Raw genomic sequence first — 18,155 nt, 5'->3', positions numbered from 1 at the left:
GGACAAGAAAGGGCCCAAATATTTGTGAGCTTGGGGAACGAAAGCCATAGATGATGAGTGAGTCAAAACAGACTGGGGCTGCCGGCAGGACCTTTATAATGCTACTTCCTGGACTTTCTCGGGTCCCAGCTGGTCGTGAAAATCCCCCGTCTCCACACAGGAGCCTAGTGAACGCTCACATACATGTGCATGTACACACGTATGCCCACACACGTGTCACTGCCCCTGTCCCTTAGAGACTGCCCGGGACTCACTGGCCAACAGGAAGCAGAGCTGGCCCGCTGGCCCTCGCTGTAACTGCCCTTGACGTCCGGAGCACGCTTTGCCCCCAGCCCATGCTCGATGGGGCTTCTGTCAGCTGCTGGGGGCCCCACCTGAACCCCTCAGGTCTGTGCCAGGAGGGCCATGATCAGAGGCAGCTAACCCAGCTCGAATAGCAATTCAAGTCTTCCTTCTATCAGACGCCTTGACACTGTAGCGGGAGCTCGTTCACGCATATGATTTATTAACTAATTTAGCATGTAAGAAAAGCATCTGCATCTCGCTTTTATCATCTTGCCAGCAGACAGGCTGAAGACGAGACGCGGCCTGTAGACTTGCTTAATGGGGCCCTAAGCACTCCTGTGCTTGTCCAGAGCTCACACGAGGCTCTGGTTTCAGAACTTGTCTGAGTGGGCCGGCCTAACACAAACAAACACGAGGGTAAACCTCTCATCAGCCATAAATACCGCGGGGATCAGAAGAGCGGCCGTAAAATCGTGTGCCGGAGCCCTCTCAGAGCACTCTAGACATCAGGACTGTCTTGGAACTGGGTAAATAAAAAGGTGCCTCAGTTATTTAAAACTATTGGCTGGGTCTCATCATCTTTTATTATTATACACGATTTTAAGATTTTTCAGTCAAAGGAATGTGAACATGTGAGGGTAATATCTGTTTTGGGGCAAAACATCACCCTTGGAGGAGAGTAAAAACTGTCTCCCCCACCAAAGGTATGTTTCCTCCCCTGTCCCTATGACTTGATTTAGAAATCGGATCCGTGCAGGTATGTGCAAGTTAAAACGAGGTCAGGCTGGGTGGGGGTGGACATGATCTGATGACTGGGGTCCTTGTGAGAGGAGGGAATTTGGACACAGACGCAAGGGGGGTGGAGGCGGGGAACAGAATGATGCAACTGTAAACCAAGAAATGCCAGAAGTTGCCAGAAGCTCCCAGAGCCGGAAGAGAGGCAGAGCACGGGTCTTCTCTGTGCCTCCAGGAGAAATCACTCCAGGGGAGACCTGGATTTTGGACTTCTGGCCTCGAGACTGTGAGAGAATCGATTTCTGTTCCTTGAGCCACCCAGCCTCGGGCCATTTCTTATAGCAGCCCTAGGAAATGAATACACGGGACAAGGCAGCCTCCCTCTGACATTTGAGATGGTGATATTCCAGGCCATTGGGGCCCTCGGTATGGCACGGCTGGAGGGCAGCTGGCCCAGGGGACAAGGATGAATGGTCTCATGCCTAACGAGTTCCCAAACATTCATGAGTCTCCATTTTTTCCTACACAAAGTGATGCGAGCTGACTGAAAAGGAAGCCTGTTAGACCCCATTTTTTGTGTATACATATTTTGAGCTCTAATGCGACACTTTCATATTTGTTGAGAACACATTTGCTTATCTAACCATCTTCATCAAGCAGCATTTTCAAAACTGTTGAGGCCAAGTGGCCCTCACACCTCAGGCACCACGGGCATCCTGGCAGCCCTCCCCAGGACAAGCCTGGACTCTGAAGGCCCTTGGGGGGGGACCCCCAGCTGTGGCTGACACTTGGTCCCTCTTGCCAACTTGATATATCTACACCAGAACCCAGATTGCTCTCTGTTGAGCCAGAAACTAAGGAGCCTCCAGAGAACACACCCACATAGCCCATATCTGCCAATCAGCTTCAGACGCCGACGTGAGACACAGTTCCAGGCAGGGAAAGTCTTTGAACATATATTTTGCTGATTTCCTTTCCTTAGCATCCTGGGAGGGGTCACCAGGGCTGAGCAGCAGGTGTCCTGCCAGATCCTTCACCGCGGAAAGGATGCGTTCAAGTGTGCCCTTGCTGAGGTCTTGGATGACTCCCCCAGAAGAGCTCTGGGTTGTTGGGGGGGGCGGTGGGCAGAGTGGGACTCAGCCTGCCTGTGTTTAACAGTAATCCTATTCCAATGCCTGCTGTCCCCCAGCCACTCTGTAAGATCCTGGTAATATTTGCTAAGCTGCATTTTATTGACTACGGTTATTTCCCCAGAGGACTTTTATTCAGAATCAGACCAATGATTTCACCTCCTGGGGCCCAGAACATTTTGCTAGGAAGATCTTGTTCCTCTATCCAAAGAAATAAAACAGAGGTTTCCCCAGGCCTCCAGATTTTAAGATTTGGGTTGGCAGGCCATCAGAATATGCTCCCATGTCCCCATTCTTGCCCTTGTCTCTTCTTGTTATTCTTTCTGGTTTAATAGTCTGTTTATAAGCTCCACGAACAAAAGGACGGAGGCCAGCCTTGCTCACCAAGCTCTCCCCGGCTCCCTGCGTGGGGTCTGGCCCAGAGAAGGTTCCGGATAACGCCTTCTCCAGGGAATCCAGGAGCACCACCCTCACAGGGTCCATGTGACACCCGCCTCCCAGGGCTCCCAAAGCTGTCCAGCCCGACGCTGAGCTCGCAGCAGGAAAGGGGGTTTGCGATGATGAATGTCGATGTAGACAAACTGGAGTCAGCCCTCTCGCCCTGAGACCGGTTTTGCAATCTATCAAGGGCAAAGCGGAGCTCTTGGAGTATCTGTTACTGGAGTATCTGGAGCCAAGAATTTGAACCAGCTACCCTGGCTGCCATAGCGCTTCTTTCCCAGCTGAAATGGGGAATGTGTATCCCCAGCTATTTCTGCTGAATTCAGGGTCTGTGGATCACCTCTCAAGACAGGCAGGTTCCCAGGGCGAGCTGTGTGACCCTGAGGTTTAGGCACTTCAGTGAACACCAGTCCTGCACATGTCAGGAGCACCGTTGGGACCATCGGTTTGGACGAGGGCCCCAGCCCTGGGGTCCCACATCTCACCGGCCCTCCCGAGCCAGCTGCAGCTTACCGCTGAGAGGGTGGGGGATGGTGACCTGCTTCTTGTGGGCGCGGACAGGAAGGAGACTCTGCTTTGGAGCCAGGATCTCCTTCCGCTGGGCTTTTCTCTGCTGAACCATGTGCTCCAGCTTCTTCAGACGTTCTTGTGAGCGAGAAATGAACTGAGGCTTGCGGACTTCCAGGGCCTCCTAGAGGAGGCAAGAAAACATTTTACTAAGGTATGCCTGCTTATGTATTCATGTATTTATCTTTTATTTCTTGGTCACACTGAGAGGTAGGCAGAATCTTTGTTCCCCGACCAGGGATCAAACCCATGCCCCCTGCATTTGAACCACAGGGTCCTAACCACTGGGGAGCTCCCGAAACTTTTTAAGAGGAGTGACTCGGAAAGGCAATGAATCCATCTGATTTGGTCAAGAGGCTAATCAAAAGTACAGTGCAAGAGCACGCCCTAATTTTCTTCCAACCCCTTACAGACAGATGGCCACAGACCTGTTGATGATGCAGGTATCAGTTAGCACTAAGGGCCCCCCTGTAGCATGACTGAGTTACCAGCATCAAAGGTACATCTCTTCCCATTTCTCCTTCCACCTGACAATTCATTCGTCTCCAACAGATGAAAATCTGAACACCCCAAATTGCCATATTCCAAGGTGATATTGGTGGGAAAGGAATGCAAGCCTTAGGAGTCACCTGCTTCTGCCAGGGGCTGGATGCCTTCTGGAAGCTCAGAACGAGATCATTCTCCCAGCATGACTCGTGTATCTTTCCAGGAGAAACAGTAATCCTAGCAAACGGAACCAGCTTCTCCCCCCAGGAAGTCAGGGCTGGCAGGAGAGCTTTTTCTTCGCAAAATGGTTCTGCAGACTCCATAGAGGTCAGAATCCCCGTGCTTTCTCTTCAGCCTCATCTCTCTCTGCATCCCCGACTCCATGCGTGAACAAAGCTCCCCACATAGGTTTACTGAAGAAGAATGACCACAACTGATATGTCCTGCTCTGTGCTCGACACTGACCTCAACTGCTTTGGTGCATCTGTCATCTAAGAATCCCTGCACGATTCTGGAAGGCAGATACATTTCTCCCCAGGAGCCACGAGCTCCTGGATGGCACAGGCTGTGTCTCCTCCCCTTTGTACCCTGCACAGCCAGAGCCCCAGCTCTGCACATGGCAGGGGCTCAGCACAGACCCCCCAGAGCTGCAGCCGTAGCAGAAATACCCTCAGCCCCATTCCTCTCCCAGCCCCCGGGGAGCTCACAGGCTCCAGGCAGAGGGTGGTGTGGGCTCCATCTGCGTCATGGATATGCCCCTAGATGTTGTGCCAGGAAAGGAGTCTCCTGGTCGCTTGGCCTCCAAGGTACCAGCCCGGGTCCCGGGGCCTGGGGAGACAGCCCCTGGAACCGCCCATGGGGCCCTGTGTGGCTGCTGCCCCAGCTGTCTGTCCCGAGGCTGGAGGCCCTGGTGGCTTCAGGGTCACCGGCGACTCTCCCAATGGATCCCGGGATGATGGGAAGGATGATCCCCATCCCTCCACCCGGGGTATGGGGGTGGAGCCCTCAACCCATCTGCAGGGTGGTTTACAACACCCGTGTCTCCCAGGAGGCATGGCTAGCCTTCTCCGGGTTGTTTGTCCTTCTAATCTTTATATCCGTGTATTTTTTGCACTTTAAAAAAATGTGTTCATGTCACTTCTACAATTGGGCAAAGACACAAAATGAAAGCTTCCATATCCTCTAACTCAAGCCCCCATGACCTTGGGACTACCTTCATCTTTCAAAGGCTTAACATGCTTATCTGAAGACAGGGTTGTGGGGACAGACTCCCACATCACAGGAGTGACCCTTTCCTTGTCTAGGCCCCAGAAAGTTCTCCACACATGCTGACTCTCCCTGCTCCAATCACAGTCACCATTGATGACAAGCGATCCCCAACCTAGCCTGGGTAGATAGCACCATCTCCTTCCTCACATGGTGGGAAAGAGGTCCAGGGAGGTTACGGGACCTGCCCAGAGTCACATAGCTGCCAGGAAGTGGAGTCAGATCTCCAGGAGCAATGAGGCCGTGTGCCCATGGGCTCCCTGGGAAGCCTCCCCTTGGCGGGAATCGAGCCAGAATGTATGGTGGGAGTCAAGCCGGACCTTGCCTTACCTGCAAGGTCAGGGAGCTTTTGGGTCCTTGCTGGCTCTCGGAACAGTCTTCTGGCAGGACGTGGGTCTCTGGGTCCTCGGGGGGTGCTGGCTCGGCGGGTGCTGGCTTGGACTCGGGGTTGGTGGGGTGCTCACTCTCTTTGCATTCCTTTATTTTAACAACCAAGTCACAGCACGTGTAATCCCCTGGGAGAGAAGATTTAGAATTCCATTTAGAGGGTACAAGGCGCTTTTCTCCTGGCTTTTCAACACCATTAGACACAGAAGACAATTTGGAAAATGGAAATGCCAGTGGGTTATTAATGGGCCTCGTTAAGCCGACGAGATCACGCCCCATCACAGACCCCCGGGTGCCCTGGTCTCAGGGAGGCATGTCTGTGGACAGCCAGACTTGAGACTGGCTATGCCACGCAGGTATTCCCTTGGCAAAAGTGCTTTTGCAGCCAAGGCAAAGAAACGTCCTCTATTTTGCACTTCATATTAAGTGTGTCCTGTGCAATTAATACAGTTGGCTTGTTTGGGGACCGTGAATTAATTTATCTTATGTTTGCTACACTAACGATGTAAGACAGAGGAATGGTGTTCAATTATTTATCCTGCCCCTTAATCTACTAGAGACCAGCACTGGCTTGACATTCATAATTGGGACTCTGTGTCTCAGCACTGGGTTTAGCCCCATCCTGGGGCTGTTCTGACACCCTTTGGTGGAAAAGGTCAGGGCTTGAGCCGATGTCACAGCACTTGGGGCAGAGTCATCTTTGGGGTGCTGAGAGGGGGGGATTCGTATGGATTCCCTGACCACTTACTGACCAAGTGCTCCGCGGGGAACACAGTGTCTGTCCCAGGCCACTCTTCCCGTCTGAACTCCCCTCTCCCCCATCACACATCCCCCCAACTGCAGCCCCACCAGCCCTCTATGGTCTGAAACCCAACCACGTTCTCCTTTCTCCTCACCCACACGCCCTCCCATGTCCACGAAACCCCTTTGATCCCACCACCTGGTGACCTCCTACCTTCAGGCTGAGCCCAGAGTTTTCAGGAAGCCAGGCCCCCTCCCCAGGCACACCCCGTCCTGCCTCCTCTGCGTGCCCGCCGTGGAACGCACTGCACACATCAGCAGCGTCAGTGGGCCCATCACAGGATGCTCCAACCCCACAGGCCTGGGACCTTCTGGAGGGCTGGACCACATCATATTCACCCTGAGCCTCGCCAGACTGCTAGCCCAGGTGCGCTGGAGCTGCTGGTTCTGCTGGGTGGGGAGAGGTGGTCATTTTGAGGCTCATGTGACCACAGGATGCAACTCCATGGTCCCATGGACCCCCTAACTGACCCCCCAGTATAACCTCCGCCATCACACCCAGATCCTCTCTGGTCTGGACCAGCCATCCTCTATTCTCCCAAGGTCCACTAACGACCCTACTGACCAGCTCTACAAGCACACCGGACGCCTCACAGCTCGTTCACGATGGATGTTGCCCACCAGGTACCAATTTCAATTCTTTGCCAACAACATGCTACTTAGAAGTTCACGACTCATTCTTGTTCTTCTAAGCATTTGTTCCTATTCTTTCTAGATCTTTCCCTATTGCTCCCCATTCCTGCTTCAGGACTGATTCCTAGCTGAGATATTTGTCCCTAGCCCTCCAGCCAGAGTTAATTCCACTTTCTACCACACTGCTTCCATACCATGTGAACCTTTATTCTAGCTCAGCCCATACTCAGGGAAGCCAGAGGTCCTCCCATGCTCCCCACTGCCAGATCCAGAGACCCCAAGAGCAGTGCCGACACGCCCGTCTTCCTCAGTGCTCACAGCACAGCTCCATCCACTACCTTCTCTAGGCGACCAGGCCTCCACAGTGACGTGCTTTGTACTAGGTCTGGCCAGTCTCAGCACCGTCTCCCCGCCCCCAGCTTGGACCTCTCCCATCCATCCTCCGCATAGTCCAGGAAACACCCGCCTTCAGAGGACATCTAGTTAGGTCTCCTCCAAGGACTTGGCCCAGCCTCCAGTCCAGACCCCTTAGTGGGTTTATAAGGACCCTCCAGGCTAACCCATTAGGGTCCTTGGGTTCTTGCAGGCCTCCTCCCCACCCCCACACGGTGGTCCCCCAGATCCCACATCAGCCCTGCTCTTTCCATCCACTCTCTGCTTCCCGTGTGCCTTTCCCTCCACGCTTGGGGTCTGATTTTTCTTCCTCAGAAGCACTTCCTTGAGGAAGATGTCTCTGTGCAGCCCCAGCTTGTATCACCTGGGGCATCCTCAGCTTCCTGACAGGTCACCCAGGCACGGTTATGACCACCGTGACTCTGGCACAGGACTGCAAGCACCTGGCGGGCAGGAAGCCCTGAGCACCATGCCTGACACACAGTAGGTGTTTAATAAGTGCTTCTCTCATGGTAGACAGTGGGCATTCAATACATGCTTCTTTCATTTATTAGTGAATAACAAGCTAGAGATTCACTTGTGTTCCCAGAAAAATTATTTTCATCAATTACCATAAATACTTTAACATTTCCAATCCAAAGCTTTAGAATCTAATAGTTTTCTTTCTGTCCTTAGCTATAGCTCTTTGGGGACATTTTTATAGAATGATTGGAAATCTAAATTTTTCTCTGATATAACTGGGCACCAGATATCTTTTTTACTATTTTATTCCTAAATGGTTTTTAATATATCAATAGTTTCTGCAATATTAGTTGAGGTCAGCCCCTTGGCCTTTAGAGAAAGGATGGTCTAGTTTGAATTCAGCCTCTAGAGAGGCTGAGACGGGGGCCTATCTCAAAGACACTGTGAGATCAGGGCCCTCATGCCTGTTGAGTGCCTGGTACACGTGGTACAAGCACCCCCTCAGCCATTAGCCCAGCTGGTCAGCTCCCGAGGACCATTGTCAGACTGGTGGGCCTGCTGCCTTTGGGGCAGCCACACCAGCATCTCAAAGTTTCCCTGACTCAGCCCGAGAGCTGCACCTGGAAGCGGCCTTGTGTGCAGCAGGGCTGGGAATTCCTGACCTGGGCAATGCTGCCTTCTCCCTGCCTTCGAGGCAGACTCGCCCACCATTTAGACCTGCTGCGCTTGCTTCCCTCGTGGCGCACACGGATGGATAGGGCAGCATCACAAGGGAAGCTGGGGTGAAGCAGGGCCCAGCAAGACCCTGCACTGTGTTCCCCGTGAAGATCAAGGAAGAACCATCTCATCCCTGCCTCCCTTGCTCCTTACCTTCCGGGGCCTCTCTTTCTATCTGAACACCGTGTTCTTCCTGCGGAGATGCGCACAGATCTTGGAAGGGGCAAAGGAACCCTGGTAAAGGGACCTTGGGTTTTGGGAGGCGCTGCTGCTGACTCTCTGCGGGTTCAGAGAGGTCACTAGACTGAGAGCTGTTGCTTGGAGAGCTAGAACCATCAGGAAGGGGGTCTCTAACCAGCTTCCATTCCACTGGGGGAGCAGACACAATCTCACGTGCTCCTTCTTGTTGCTTCTCGCTGCTTCCAGAAAATACGTTTGGTTCTACTAAAAATAAAATGAGAGTTGTGCTCAAACATCTGATGAGCCCACATCTGAAGTACTGACTTCTGCACTCCAGGCTCTCCCAGAGACAAGCAGATGGACTGCAGCCTGGGGTGCAGATGGAGAAGGCTGCATGGGGTGAGCGGGGTGGGGGGAGATGGCGGGGGGGATGGATACGGGAGTCACTGATGCCCTAGACCATATGCTCCCCCAGCCGCAACAACACACGTGGTCACCAGTCCTGGCCAGACGTCCGCGGGGTCCTCTCAGGAGCCTTCCACAGACACTGCTATCACGTATAAAGCGCTCAAGTGACCATGCTCCCTGGTGTACTTAAGAGCCCGGAAACCCTTCTGGACGGTAGATAATTGAGCAGGCAGTTTAGCACACTGCCTCTGGGGCCAGATACCTGGGTTCAGTTCCCACCTCAACTATAAAATTGAGGTTGACAGTATAACAAGGCAAGAATATTAAATATTATGTGTCTAATTTTATTATCATATTCAGTTTTATTAATAAATTCACCTACTTAAATAATAAGCAATATATTTATATCATAATTGATATAGTAAATAACATATATATATTATTTATATAAATACTAAATGTTAAAATCTAGGCAACACTATAATAAAAGAATGATCCAGGTAAGGTGTTTTGTGCAGTGCTGATACTACTGAGCATGTAATAAATGTCTGTTATCATTATGATTCCATAAACAGTGACGCTATGTATGTCCCGTGGCAAGTGTGGAGGCAGAAGCTAACTCATCAGGCGCTGGTGCTCCTGTCTAAAGCAGCAGTGGGTCTAAAACACGTACAGTGCGTTGCTCGTTGCCACAATGTCGTATCAAAGGTCTGCAAACCACTTTATATTTATCAGTAGGGGCCTGTTAAGTAAGTTACAGCACCTTGTACTTTGCAGCCGTGAAAAAGAACAAGGCACATGCTCTTGTGTAGTCATGGAATCTTCTATAAATGCATTATCGAGTGAGCAAAGAGTGGACAGTGTGTCAGACCTGCCTCCTGAGTCCATGCCTATTTGCTCAGAATATCTCTGGAAGGACCCAGAAGACCCTGGGACCAGGAGAGGGCAACACGGGACCGGGAACTGGGGGTGGGAGAGAGACTCTCTTTTCCTCTTTGCTGATTTTGTACTCTTTTTGTTTTCTTTCTTCTTCTTCTTTTAGAATATTTACACTTTTTCTTTTTAATTTGGCCGCACCGCATAGTATGTGGAATCCTTGTTCCCTGAGCCGGGGCTGAACCTGCTCGCCTGCAGCGGAAGCACAGTCTTAACCACTGGACCTCCAGGGAAGTCTCTACTCTATAAACGGTTTAAAGTTATTCACTTTAAATACAGCGGTGACTCCTCACCAGTTGTCATCTCTTCCCAGTGCTGAGGCCCCCAAAGTGGAGACAGGCTCAGCTGCCAGTGGGGTGCATGCAGACCTCCGGCATCCAGGGGCAGATGAAAAAGGTCCTGGGAACCACTGGCATAGTCAAGATTCTTGGAAGACTCAGGCCATATTTTCTGAGATGTTTTATACACAAAAAGCAAATGAGTCCATGACTACCAGGCGCTGATTAGAACAGTGACATCTCTTAAAATGCCAGTTGTCTGCAATCAGCTCCAGCCCTGTCTTCTCTGAGTCTGGGCACCATGGTCAGTGAGGACAGGTGAATGGTGGTGAGGTTGGCGGGGCAGGGAGACAGAACCCAGGGGTCCCCCCGGTGGGCCTCCTGGCTGTGGGACCAAGGCAGGAGAGGCATCAGGGGGTGGAGCCGGTATGCCTGCTTCCACGAACAAGGGAAGGGCCCCTGGGTCCTCCTGCCTGGAACGTGAGTGCCCCCACAAACGGTGGTCATTGCTGACCTTGTCATCTGGAGAAGGATATGCAGCCATGAAATTAACAGATGCCTGCTCCTTGGAAGGAAAGCTATGGCAAACCTAGATAACGTATTAAAAAGCAGAGATATCACTTTGCCAACAAAGGTCCGTATAGTCAAAGCTATGGTTTTTCCAGTAGTCTTGTGAGAGTTGGACCATAAAGAAGGCTGAGTGCCAAAGAATTGATGCTTTTGAATTGAGATGCTGGATAAGACTCTTGAGAGTCTTTTGGACTGCAAGGAGATCAAACCGGTGAATCCTAAAGGAAATCAACCCTAAATATTCATCAGAAGCACTGATGCTGAAGCTGAAGCTCCAATACTTTGGCCACCTAATATGAAGAGCCGACTCATTGGAAAAGACCCTGATGCTGGGAAAGATTGAAGGTAAAAGGAGAGGAGCAGCAGAAGATGAGATGGTTAGATGGCATCACTGACTCAATGGACATAAATCTGAGCAAACTCTGGGAGATAGTGGAGGAGCCTGGCATGCTGTAGTCCATGGGGTCACAAAGAGTCGGACATGACTTACTGGCTGAGCAACAAAAATGGCTCTTACAGCAAAGTTGGACTTCGCTAATTTATACAGAGAAATCTTTACAACTAAGTATTTCAAAAGCCGTCAGTTCTGTTTAACTATAAAATACCATGGGCTTCCCTGGTGGCTCAGATGGTAAGTGGAAAAGTCCTAAAGTAGTTCTTCCTTTCTCTGTGGCTTCCTTTTATCAGTTCTTCTAAAGAATCAAAAATCAAATCATCAGTGATGCAGTCCCAGTCCGCTAGTTCCATCCTGACATCAGATTCTTTAAATTAATGGACTATTTACAGACTAATGGAGGTCTAACTACCTATCCCACACCTACCTACTTACCTATTAATTAATTTTCTAACTTTCTATCTGATTTAATGTAAATTCTCATGTGAGTGATTATGTACAAGTCAGATGTTCCAACTGTGACTTGAAAGAGTTAAAACAAATTCCTCAAAGTAGAACGCAGATGGTGAACTGGGAAAAAGAAAAATGTGTAGTCAAAGAAAAACTTTCCTGACAACATATTGATCAGGCCTTTTTGTGGATTCTGAGAAGCACAACCATCAGCCGTGAAATGATCCCCTGGTGGGGCCCACGCCAGGAAACAAGGTCTTATTTTTCTCATACACTCTGCAATCAGACTGGACTTAAGAGTTGTCTATTCATGGCTCAGATTTAAAACTACATCACCCTCATGAAGACCTGTTGCCTCCAAAGGCTCTGCCCTTCGTAGGAGAAGCTGAATCAAACAGCAGCTTCTCCCAGGCATTTCTGTTCCTTGAACTGGAACTCAAAGCATGCTTCCCGAGCCTGAGGCCTGAAGGGGCTTGGCCCTGCAGGTTTCCTTTCAACAGTAACACCCCGCTCCATTCCCTTCTCTTAAACACACTACCCTCAACTATCCAGCAAGCTCACCTACCCAGAGCTGGGCTGGGCTCTAGGAGGTAAACTGAAGCCAACCAAAAAACCTGTCTAACGGTCATGGATTCCTTCTATTATATTTGACTGGGGAAACTTTGCAGGAGCTAACACAAAAATCCCCCAGTTAATATAAAAATCGTGCCCAGCATTTTTTTACTTTGGTTGGCCAAAAATTAATTCTGTTATTTTACTAACACTTTGCAGGTTATTGCAGTCAATGGTTATACACAACACACCTGTGAAGTCTTCTCTAGTAATGTGAGCTTTGTTTTCACTTTCTGTATCAGAATCAATCACTAAGGTTTTTTTTTTTTTTTGTCTTTTTGTTAAGGTCTAGTATTCACACCTAGATAGCATATTCAAAAGCAGAGACATTACTTTGCCAACAAAGGTCCGTCTAGTCAAGGCTATGGTTTTTCCTGTGGTCATGTATGGATGTGAGAGTTGGAGTGTGAAGAAGGCTGAGCACCGAAGAATTGATGCTTTTGAACTGTGGTGTTGGAGAAGACTCTTGAGAGTCCCTTGGACTGCAAGGAGATCCAACCAGTCCATTCTGAAGGGGATCAGCCCTGGGATTTCTTTGGAGGGAATGATGCTAAAGCTGAAACTCCAGTCCTTTGGCCACCTCATGCGAAGAGGTGACTCATTGGAAAAGACTGATGCTGGGAGGGATTGGGGGCAGGAGGAGAAGGGGACAACAGAGGATGAGATGGCTGGATGGCATCACTGACTCGATGGACATGAATCTAAGTGAACTCTGGGAGTTGGTGATGGACAGGGAGGCCTGGCGTGCTGCGATTCATGGGGTTGCAAAGAGTCAGACACGACTGAGTGACTGAACTGAACTGAACTGAGTATTCACACCATCTGCATCGGAATTACATTCTCAAGAACTAGCATCTTCTGAGACATTAAGGTATATGTCACTCGGACATCAGAGAAAGTATCTGCAAAAAACTCCCTGAAAATATTCTTCTTCACTCACAGTTTTGTGATGTGTCACTTTTGAAAATTCTGTAGTAATAAACTTGTGTTTATAATATACACAAGGTTGGAACAAAGATCTAAGGGAACAAAATGTGAATGATAACAACAACCATAAGTTGTATAAGGAGCTCTAAATTTTAAGCTCTAACAGTTTTGCACAGTGATGTTAATTGCATCACTCTCTAAAAACATATTGATAAGTCCCCAGTCAATAACATTTGAGTAATAAAGATGTATTAATATGTCTCCAGTCAATAATGTGTTAAATTCTTATCTTTAGATCAGTTAAGTCCTCCTTGGACCATTACACAGTGCTTACCGGGGTTCTGCTAAAGCTCTTTATTTGTTGTGAAATGTATTATTATTTATAATTAAAGATATCAGAGCACCCATGAACCCTCACAGATTAAGCAGAAACTTTCTTGGGCTTCATTGTTTCTACCTGAGCCTCTTCTGGATCATACTTGTTTAGACAGAACCACCTGCCTAAATTTCGAGCTGCCTGATTCACCACTTTCATCTACAATGTTCCCACCTGCGTAGGTATCTACAGACAGTATATTTTCAATATGGAAAATCTGAATAGCAAGCACAAAGCCAGCTGTTTTAAGGTAAATATGTTATAGCATCTACTAGGAAAAAGCTTTCAGGAGAAGAGAGTCCAGCAGACTTGCTGGGCCATCACTGCCCTGAGACTTGATGGGATGTGATTCTGGGGAAGAAGAGCCTCTGCAAACAAGGGGCTGGCCACAGTCGGGGTGTCAGGCAGGGCCGGCAGACAGCAGGACGCTCAGGGGAGTGGGTTGTGCCAGATTTTGTTCCTGACTCACCATGTCCACCTGCAGACCCCAGGGCTGGATGCCAGCAGGGCACCTCTCTGTGCTAAAACAAGGGTCCCAAGCTGCCCCAGCTTTAGGGTGGGAGGGGGGTGGGGAGGACAGTGGGGACCTTGCCAACACAGCATCAAGAAGATACTTGAATCTGGGCCAGGCAAGGGTACCACTGGGGCACACAATCCTTAGTACAAAAAGCGGAAAAGCTGCCTGAGCCTCAAGATGCTTGGCCTCCACCGGCCGGCAAGTGCCATAATGAACCAATTTGATAGAAGAAGAAATTTCACTTCTTTCCAAGTATTAAGGTGATACATAATCTTTCGTGTTCTCAGATGAGCCCCTGTTGAGCCATAGCTCCCTGGTTGGCACACAATTCTAGTAACTGTGGCCCTTTGGCTCACAGTAGGAAATGAGCCAGGGCAGGGTGTTTGCTAAGGGGTGGCAGAGCACAGTGAGGTTGGGAGCGGGGGAAGACCAGCACGGCCGCCAGACTCCATCAGTGGAATCTCAAGGGACGAGCCAAAAAACCATAAACATCACACACAGGCTTAGAGAGCATCGCTGTTGGAACCTTGACAGCCCAAGGCAGGGAAACGCATCTAGAGAACACATATTAGAATAATCTATTTCCAGACAGATAAATTCTGGTATCAAAGCTGAAGCAGTTCTCTAGAAAGATCTTCTGTAAGGTTTGTGTCTCAGTTCTGTGCACTTTCCAGCCTCTGAAACCAGACCGAAGCTGGCCAATTAACCAAAGAGACATTTCTAAGCAAAACAGGCTTCCTTGAAGCCATGGCCACATTTTCTTCCACATTTTACTGTTTCGGGAGGTGATATTTTCTCCCCTCACACGTTAGACCACCATACAACAGATTCCCTTAGAAATACAGTAACAAGCTTATATTGATATTTCTGGGTTATCAAAATAAATACCAGCTTCTAAACTCACCTACAGGGGGGTCTTAGGCTCTCCTAAAAATCTGATGCTATCTGCCACTACCCCGACTCACCCCAGACTGCTCTCCACCTGTTACCACCTTTTTAAAGCTCATGCATCCACATTTTGTCCTTAGTTGACCTGTCTGACCTTCCTGCCTCACCTGTGGGCCAACCTGCAGCAAACTCCATCCCTGTGTTTCACAGTAAATCAAAGAAGTGAGCTGGGTAGGACTGTGCAGCCATCAAATGGAAGACTATGCTGGATGGTTCCAGGGGGTGAATCGCAGACCCTTCTTACTTTGGGCAGGATTTTGCTGTCCCTCACCCCAGGTGGGGTCACAATGAGGATGATGAGGTAAGAGGAATAAGCAAAAAGATGATTTTCTAATTTGATTCTTCCTTCTGTATATTTTGTCTGGGATTTGTCTTTAAAGTCACACCTCATCCACTTTGTTATCCAGAATATTGTGCTTAATTCTTCTCTGTCAGTTTTCAAAATAAGGAATTGTACCTTGGGCAATGAAAGGTCATTGTACCTTTCATTCAAAATAAGGAACCTGTCTGCCAGTGCAGGAGATGTATGCAATACAGATTTGATCCCTGGGTTGGGAAGATCCCCCAGAGAATGAAACGGCAACCCGCTCCAGTATTCTTGCCTAGAGAACTCCATGGACAGAGGAAGCTGGTGGGCTACAGTCCATGGGGTCGCGTGGAGTCAGACACGACTGCAGCCAGCACATTCCAGCACAGGGACACAGGAGGCTGCCGCTCAGGGGACGGCCAGGCACTCTCAGCTCAAACCATGCCAATGCGGAGATGGATGCGGAGATCGCTGAAGAGGAAGAGGCAGTAACCCTGGGTGCTCAGAACAGACCCAATTTCTCCAGCAGGTATAGTTAGCATAATATTTCCCCCATTCAACAGGACAGAAATCCTCAAACCATCTGCAATTACGGTACACAGAAGATGAAATAAAAGAGCTTGTTCATGACCCACAGAGAAACAAGCAAGACAGCCAGCAAAGCAAAAGCTTTTACGATGGACAAAGCTGGTGGGTATGTTCTCTGCTTTTTAACCGACCAAGGCTGCACCTTCCGGCAGCAGTTGAAAAGTTGATTTCCTCATGTGGAAAGGGGTGTCCATGTGGTACCCTGTCTCCCGCCCGATCCAGACTTCTGTTTAAAATCAGCCGGTAACCGGTAATTATTTCAGCACATTTCTGTTAAATTTCTATGCAGAGATGCTGCAACCCAGGCGGGGAGTCAGAGAGAGGGGAAAGGGGGTAGGGTGGGGGAAGGAGCAAATGGAATAAACAGCTCCTGGCGGAGAAGAGAGGAGAGGAGAGGGTCAGGAGGGGAAGCTGTGCTCGGACCTGCAAGTCCCAAAGCCCAGCCACACGGCAGGAGCAGAGCTGGAGCTGGCGCCTCCGGGAAGAGGAAAGAGAAGAAATCAGGGGAACAGACAGCAACCTGAAGGTCAGACGGCAAGGATGGAGGGGCGACCAAAGGCAGCTGGGCCAGCGGAAACGCCCGAGTGGGTCCTTTCTTTGTCAGGAAACCAGGCTTCCTGTCCATGCCAGCCCTTCCTAGACAGTAAACAGGTTTCTCCTACTGTAAGCATAAACATTTCTCTCTAAAGAAGGAGACAAACTGGGGAGGGGTGACGACCAAGAAATAAAACCGACTTGGGCAAAGCGATGGCAGCAGCTACAGCCCTCTGAAAGGAGCCTTCCCTTTTTGGGACCCAGAGCAGATTAGGAGGGTGCTAAGCAATGTTAAGATGTCAATATGGTGTTAAGACAAAAATAGTCAAGTCCTGGGAGTGGAAGAACTCTGGATTCAGAGGGAAAGGGGGAAGAGGCACTATGGTTATTTTTATTGTTCTAGGGTCAAGTTTCAAGAAACCATGTGGGCTACAGCCTTGGTGAAAAACAGTATGGCAGTTTCTTAAAAAACTAAAAATAGAGTTACCATATGATCCTGCAATCCCACTCCTGGGCGTATATCCAGACAAAGCTATACTTCAAAAAGATACATCCACCTCCTATATCCATAGCAGCTCTATTTACAATAGCCAAGGCATAGAAGTGACCTCAGTGTCCACTGACAGATAAATGGGTCACACACACACACACACACACACACAATGGCATACTACTCGGTCATAAAAAAAGAAGAATACCATTTGCAGCAACATGGATGGACCTATGGATTATCACAGTGAGCAAATCAGACAAAGACAAACAACACATGATACTGCTTACAAGTGGGGTCTAAAAATAAGATACAGACGAGCTGACTTACATAACAGAAAGCAACCTACTGACGATGAAAATAAATTCATGGTTACCAAAGGGGAAAGGGGGAGAGGTATAAATTAGAAGTTTGAGATTAACCAATAAATACTACTATATAGAAAATATGTAATTAAAAATGACCTATTATAGCACAGGGACCACTATTCAATATTTTGTGAAAACCTACAAGGGAAAATAATCTGAAAAAGAATTATATATGCAACCACTGTGCCGTGCACCCGAAACTAACACAACATTATAAATTAATTATACTTGAATTTAAAAAAAGATGGCATGTGTGGAGTCCGCACCCAGCGCTAATATAAAGGGTCAGGCATGCATTTACTGCAAAGAGCAGTGCAGATTATTCTGTCCCAAAGACAGTGTCTAGAACAGTCACTGAGTCGCTGGACAGAGCTGTTTTTCCAATTATGTCGTAATCCTTGAGTCTTAAGACTATGGAACAAAAATCTAAACATATATACATATTTGGAAGTCAAAACTATATACATACATACACACACATACATACATATGCACATGTGAACACACACACACCTGCCTGTTGTCTAATAAAAGGATTACCTGGACTCTCTTGCAGGTGATAAGACGGACATTCCACTCACTGATTAGATCACACCTTTCTACCTGACACTGAGGAAGGAGTCCCAGATGATCGACAGTCCCATAATTCTTTATCCCAAAGCATGAATTAGATTCTCAAAGCACAGGAAAAGAGCATTTTAACCTTTTATCAAAATTTGTGGTTAAAGTTTCCAGAGACGACTATTTGAAGAGATGATTTTTTTTTTCAGTAAGGGATATTTCCTTTTTAAAAAAATTCTAAATTATAAAAGCCATCAGTTCAGTTGCTCAGTCATGTCCGACTCTTTGCGACTCCATGAATCAAAGCACGCCAGGCCTCCCTGTCCATCACCAACTCCCAGAGTTCACTCAGATTCACATCCATTGAGTCAGTGATGCCATCCAGCCATCTCATCCTCTGTCGTCCCC

The 18,155-nt window shown here is 48.7% G+C and overlaps 1 protein-coding gene across 1 annotated transcript in view; it reads right to left on the bottom strand.

Moving 5' to 3' along the window:
• LOC105002517 (chromosome unknown open reading frame, human C10orf90) overlaps positions 1 to 18,155 on the bottom strand; it is a 95,910-nt gene that overhangs the window by 18,124 nt on the left and 59,631 nt on the right. The window contains exons 4-6 of the mRNA XM_010859153.1: positions 8,457 to 8,747; positions 5,241 to 5,425; positions 3,105 to 3,282 (exon numbers count right to left, since the gene is read on the bottom strand). Coding sequence (XP_010857455.1) covers positions 3,105 to 3,282; positions 5,241 to 5,425; positions 8,457 to 8,747 — 654 coding nt within the window. The remainder of the gene's footprint in view (positions 1 to 3,104; positions 3,283 to 5,240; positions 5,426 to 8,456; positions 8,748 to 18,155) is intronic.

Source organism: Bison bison, unplaced genomic scaffold, assembly GCF_000754665.1.
Source record: "Bison bison bison isolate TAMUID 2011002044 unplaced genomic scaffold, Bison_UMD1.0 scf7180017864456, whole genome shotgun sequence".
In the NCBI taxonomy this organism is placed as follows: Eukaryota; Metazoa; Chordata; class Mammalia; order Artiodactyla; family Bovidae; genus Bison; species Bison bison.
Note: the sequence above shows the minus strand (reverse complement) of the source record. Positions and strands in the feature narration are given on the sequence as shown.